The sequence below is a fragment of the Octopus bimaculoides genome, chromosome 4, assembly GCF_046866305.1.
Source record: "Octopus bimaculoides isolate indiv1 chromosome 4, ASM4686630v1, whole genome shotgun sequence".
Classification (NCBI taxonomy): Eukaryota; Metazoa; Mollusca; class Cephalopoda; order Octopoda; family Octopodidae; genus Octopus; species Octopus bimaculoides.
In genome coordinates, this window is record NC_142931.1 from 43,311,519 (window position 1) to 43,318,518 (window position 7,000).

At 31.9% G+C, this 7,000-nt stretch overlaps 1 protein-coding gene across 1 annotated transcript; it reads right to left on the bottom strand.

Annotated features, from left to right (window-relative positions):
- Nucleotides 1–5,834: 5,834 nt before the first annotated feature.
- LOC106881828 (uncharacterized) lies at nucleotides 5,835–6,578 on the bottom strand. Its single transcript, XM_014932343.2, has one exon. It carries the CDS (start codon nucleotides 6,576–6,578, stop codon nucleotides 5,835–5,837), a length of 744 nt encoding a protein of 247 aa, XP_014787829.2.
- Between the last annotated feature and the right edge of the window lie 422 nt (nucleotides 6,579–7,000).

A 7,000-nucleotide genomic window follows, 5' to 3' on the forward strand; every position in this document is an offset into this window, starting at 1 on the left:
TACATGCACTCTTTCCTTACACATTTGTGTACCAAAGCTAGAAATCAGTCATACATATCTTGAGTTAAGAGGAATAACTAAAACTGACCAATATCAACACTAGACAATTAAGTTAAGGGCTGATTTATTGGAAATCGTTTCAAAAATGCTTAATTAATGAGAAATTTTCACACAGAATAAAACAAATAAATCAATAAAACCTAGCGGTGATTGTTAGCGAGTTGAAACTGAGGAGAGATACTTTCAAATAATGAAAAATTAATATCTCTAAGTTCAGTTATATTTTAAAGCGAAAGTGAAAACTTTCTTTGAAGCAAAGAACAACTGTAGACGTTTTTAGCTCTATTTGACCTCATCAGTTCAGTATAGAACAAGCGCGACGATCAGTTGACATAGACGTTTAAAAAAAAAAAACAGAAACAATTACAAATAAGTTTTGGTGTGTATAATTTTATGATCATACATAAAATCAGCTGAGGAGATAAAATTAGATAAGGAGATAAGTTAAGAAGAAGATTGCTGAACGCAATAAATATATATGTATCGAATATGGAGAGGCCCAGTCTGAACTAATGTCAGTCAAATTTGGTTGTGTACTTTCACTTCGTTTCACTAACATCGCTAACATCTTCTGTTAACGTAGGAACATAACACATTATTCCGTCTTCCATATTTTACTGGTTTATGTAACAAATCAAATATAGATTCCTTAATTACTTACGTTAGTATATAATCCAACACATATGGAGGATTTCATATAGTCAGTCGAATAGACCGCTTTAAATGACAAGTACTTCCTTTACCGACTCCAGAAAAATTTGAACATATGCATAGAGTGATAGAACTATCTACAATGCAGAAGCTAGAGCGATATGTCTCGTCGTTTCTAACATTGCCCTACTTTTAAAATATCGATTAATGTTAGTGTGATATTAATATTGCGAAAAAGTATGTTAACCGACATTGAACTTTTTTCTCTTAGTTAACAGCACGACTCAACTGCATATGAAATACATAACTCTGACACGCTTCCAATATTGCTGGAATTTATTTAAGAGTAAATGTCTAGACAGATAAAATATATATGATAATATGAAAATAAGAAAAAGAACATTATTTCAACTGATGAGTAAAGAATATATGTAATTCTTTTTTTATCCGAAAAATCTGGAAGACAAAAGAACATAAAATCGGTCGATAGCGTAAGAGCAGGAAAAAAACAAGCCAGTAAAAATACTTCATATGCAATAAAGATAAATATATACTTGTAGTTAGAAAATACAATATAGAAAGGCAGTAGAAAAACAAAAGGAAACATCTTCCTTACTTACAAGGCTAACAAGTGCTAAACAATTCTAGAGTTGAAAATTGTTAGCAGACAAAATGGATGGTAAAGAGAACCAAGCAAAAAGTAGACATATAAAAAATATTTAGTAAATGTATGACGAAAACTTGGCAAGAAAAATAAAGAAAACAGACAACCAGTTAGAATGTACTTATATTAGACCGATAATGTGGCAAAAGTAAGAAGTGGTTATATGTTTTTTAATCTATTTCCCACCATGATAAAAGAAAAAATAAACGCCAATCTAATTACATGTTCTACGAAGGATCCGTTGCCTAGTTCAGTGTCCAAAACTTTTGTACAATCTTTTAAATTTCGATTGAGTACAGATTATATCTGAAATTGATTGTTACAAATTAACAGTTTAAAGGCGAAATTGTGAGCCGAATGGAACTTCCAATTAGCTGTAACAATTAAATACAGAAACTAGATAAAGACTTTATTAAAATGTTGACAGCTGAGACATAGTATGAAGAAAGCAAAGTATAGAACAAGAACATTTTTACTTAGAATATTGCATCTAAGGATAAAATTTCAAAGAAAATATTTAGATTTAGAAAATATTAGCTTTTATTAAAACTAGAAATTTTATTACAAGTTATTACTTCTATTTGTTCTTACTCGTTATTGCTTTCATTAAAAATTAGAAATAACTCAAAATATTTTTTGCACTTTAAAAACATTCGTTTTTTTTATTATTTCCCATTTAATCCATGTTTTTTTCCAAGCTATGCTATTATGCTAATTAATAATGTGTCAAATGTGTTAATTAGCGGTGTCGTTGATAATTTTTCCTTACCTCAATGACGTCGGTAGCATATATTAAAAGTCTCTTTATAGAACTATATTCATAAAAAAGTATAGAACTATATTATCACCCTCAATTTTGAGAAAGAAATACTCATAATTTTTTTTCTTTTAAAACTTCAATGCATGAGATTGATACCATGAAATGCCTTGAATTGAGTTCTATCACTTAAGCTTAATTGAAATATAGTTTGTTTTTGAAATAAAAAAGTTAATTATACTTAAATCCAATTTTTTGCCTTACTTATAATATTTTACCTCACAACATTTTTTATACAAACCTTTGTTGCATGGGAACAAAACTATGAAATCTTTCATGATGTCTTTTATCATTGAAGCTAAGATAAATATATTTTGCTTTTAGAATAAAAAAAGTTATTTAGATCTAAACTTGATTGGTGGCATTACTTTCCTAAAACGTTGCTACAAATTTTGATGTAAACGTTTTTCTACTGGATCAAATCTAAATTTTTTATGCCAAAATGTAGCAATAAAACACCATACATTTTCTACCAATCACTCCACTGGGAAACGAAGACACTCGAAAATGAAATAAAAGCGTGACTATCAAGACCCCAACGAAAGAATATACTAAGCAGGAGGAAAACTAAAAAAAAAAGCTACATGCAAGGGAGAATATATAAACGATCCGAAAACTTTTTATTCACTTTCCCTTGCCAAGGCACATAAGAGCAAACTTTTCCCTGTCAGTGTCAAACAGTGCAGTTCAAAAAAGCAGAGGAAAATGACACAAGAAAAATAACAGTTGGGTTTCAGTGATTCCTATAAAATCAATCCGGAGCCGATAGCCAAAATATGCTTCACAGATATTGCCCATTACAGAAGAGTAAATTGCAAATGTCGCTATTTGTAAACTAAAAAGAAAGAATGAAAAGAAAAAAAACATAGCCCAACAATTTCCGTCATGATTGTTAGAGATTATTCTCTTCAGTTACCAATAAACTTTGTTTTCATTTATGAATACTTTTTAATACAACTTGTAACGTTCCCTTGCTAATTAGCAGACACTCCATAAGTTCCTTACTTGATAAGCTTAATATTTAATTAGGGCCACTTCTAGACGTCTATAAGCCAGGTTTTACTTACATTACACAGTATGGAATTTTGTTAAGCAGAACGCAACCAGTGATTACCAATCTGCCTCACACAAATCTTTGATCACGTAAAGTAGAGGATATAGTAGAAAACATTAAATGTTTCAGTTCTATATTTAAAAGATGACGAATTATGTACATTATTTACATTATTTACACTATTTACATTTGATGGATATTTGTCCCCATCTTGTTAGTTGTTAACACAATGTTTTGGCATATGGCGTTGTGGTTAAGAGCGCAAGCTACTAACCCCAAGATTCTGAGTTCAATTCCTGGCAGTGACCTGAATAACAACAATAATAATAATAATAATAATAATAATACCATCGAAAAATACCTTAGGAATGAGAACCCAGGTTCGAAATTTCCCCAAATCACCTGATGAAGGCTGGAGGGTATATCAGCCGAAACGTTGTGTTAACAATCAACAAGATGAGGACAAATATCCGTCAAATGTAAATAACATAAATAATGTACAGATTAAATGTTGTTATATATGGATATTAGCTTGTAGACTACGCGGTTTTACGCAGGATATAACCAGGCAATAGCATTCAATTAAATTCAATAAAGCACAAGTAAATATGATATATTTTTTTGTTATCAGAGAATTTGTTAAGAATATGTTTAGAACGAATCACGAGCGTTTTCTTTTTCTTCCAAACACGTAACCATATTTGAAGAATGATGTTAACTTAATAAAGTAAATTGACAGAACTGTTGATTAACAATTATGTTATCATCAAATAAACTGAACAAAACAGATATACAGTAAATGCAAATTCGAACAATACCAATTCGGAAAGCAATTTAAAACAATTCTATACTATCTCCAATTCATTTCTTTCGTAAATCCCACGGGGAATGCAATAGCCTGGACAATCTATGTATGCGTGTGGTTTTATTTGTTTGTGTGTGTTCGCGCACGCGCGTGTGTGATTATCTGGTGTATTCAGATGAATATTCACAACTTGAATAGTTCATCGCAATAGAAATGAACTCATGAACTTTTGGCCTTTTCCTCAATTGCATGCATAATCGTTGAATCTTTGTTTTCTTTATATAAATCAGAATAAATCAAAATATTTGTCCTTTGTTTTACATTAATTACTGAGACGTATTTATATTGAAACAATAAAACACGATTTCTTTTGATATGTTCTAAGTTTAAACTGTGATAGGGATGGGCAATAATTCATTTTTATTGACCAACATCGAAACCTTTTTTCTGTATAATTAACTGGGAGAAAGTCGTTCTGGCGGACCCTAGATGTCTCCAAGCTATTGACTGTCACACATGACAGAATTAAGTGGGTCAACAGCTTTTTAATGATGTCAGGAGATGAAGAGTCGCACTCATGACGCTTTTCAGAGCTATGTGGCTAGAGAGAGGAGGGAGCAGGTTATCTTCACGAATACTTGCATGAGAATTGCTTCCACTAAATGTACCCAAGGACCATGCTGTTGGGTTAAACCCGACTATGTATTGAGTCTGCTACTCAAAAATAAGGACGTCGTTCCAACAATCTTCGGCACAAATTCTCTCCATCAAATTTCAGTCTCAGAGCTTTGGATGCCCCGAGGCTATAATAAAAAAGTGTAGTGCAATGGAATCGAACCCGAAGAAACGGTAGATGTTTTTTCAAAAAGTCCCTGGCGAAATTCGATATGCTAGTATCATTCAAAATTTGGTGCCAAGACGCATCGTTGTATCAGACCATGTTCCTTTGAAAAAATATTACAACCATTTATTGATGTTGAAAAGTCATGAATATGAGAAATTGGATATTTATCAGGCTGTTTTGGCATTAAGCCGGTGAAAATCACCACAAGAACGCCAATCAGTCTTATTTTTTTAAACCAAAACTAAAGGTGAATTATTCTTAGCAGTCTTTAATTTTTCGGTAGATAGACTACGTAGTCTAGTGAAACTGGGTTGTCCATGAGTTATAATATGGTGAGTGACTGAATGAACAGATTTGGTGTTTGGAGCTAATGGTCTTGTAATTTCTGGATAGTTTTTCAAAATCCTGTGGTAACGGTTTTCAGAAGATGCCATAAAATACAACGGACTTTAACGTTCAACGAGGTAATGGAATCTATGATTTTTTTTTTGTTTTTTAACGTCCACCAATAAACTGTAATGTGAAAGAAAATTTGCTCCTAATATAGGATAAGGTAAATCTGCTACTATGAAAATCCATTTATATTCTCTTCTTAAATGTAAGTTGATAGTCAAGCTAATCTCTCCAAATATTTTGATGTTAGACTGGTTAACTGCCTATAGTATTAATTGAGCAGGTTTCGGTTTTTTTGTTAAAAAATTTACTAGACCAAATAGAACAAGCCACCTCTGTATCAACCAAGAGTCTTTGTTTCGAGTTGGAATCAAATACGAAGAATACACGACTTTTCAAAAGATGAACCACAGATTTCATTACGTCTAATTTGTGGTTGAAGTATTTTCCGGCATCTTCTTATTTAAAAAAAATCGAAGGAACATGGTCTAATACAACGAATTTTGAATGATACCAGCATATCGAATTTTTCCTATCGAATTTTTCCTATCGAATTTTTGAACGAACACGCCAACTTCCACTATTACGAACAGGAGAACTCCTGCTGTCTCTTCCAAATTGAAGATTTTCAATTTTATCTGTTAGCATTTTAAACTGTTTTTCGTAATCTCGATTTATATCTTTCAATTCAGAAGAAATGGAGGATAATGCATTAACAGTCTCCCTGTCAATTTGACTAACTCTTGAATTTTCACTTGATGATGATATATCCAATATACCATCTGACAAATCTGCTAACTGTTTAAGAGAGCTTTGTTCTTTAACTGTAGGAAGTAGAGTTTGCATATTGTTTAGTAGCTTATTAAAGAATATTACTTTAAGAAATGGCTCTTCTATTAGCTGACTACCAAGAAGTTCTCTCATTCTTCTAAGAAGTTGAGAAGGTTTCGCATCATCTAATTGTTCATTATTAAATAATTTCGCGAATCGTTTCTGTTTGGAGCTGGAAGTTTTGTTTAGTATTTCTTCTTTCACAGAAGAATATGAACCTGGCCTAACAGGGTCTGTTAATAAGTCTCTAATTTCGTTGCTCATAAGTGGTAGTAAGTTGCTTAACATAATGTTATAATTCTTTTCTGTTGTTACTCTGTTCCCTTCGAAACTTGCTTCCAATTGAGCAAACCAGATTATGCTATCTCCCGTCGATGGGGGAAGTAGAATGGTTACAGAAGCTTGCATATATCCTCTACCAAAATAGGACATTTCAAACTCTTTACTGTTTTCTTCCATTAAACTTTAATAGAATGTTGAAGGAGAAAAAAATTTCACTCAGCGAAATATTCCTTTACACAGCTATGAACTATAATTTAGCTTGTTAGAAAGTGCAACTAAAATACTTTACTACTATTACAGTATTTCTCTTCAACGTTCCTTTCTTGCATCAACCTTGATATTATTAAATATTTCTGTTAGTAAAATTATTTTCCTGCTCAATAAAACTGTCTTTAATTTTTAATATTACACTTGATGTATTACTTTTCCCGTTCGGAGGTCACCAGTTATAACGGTTGATGTCGGCTTATATATGTTGAGTTATCAATTATTTAGTTGCAAGGCACAGACAGAACGCCAGAAGTAATATACACTCGTAACGGTGTTCGGCATGTATGATGAAGATACCGACATTTCACCAACATCACCGTTATAAGACA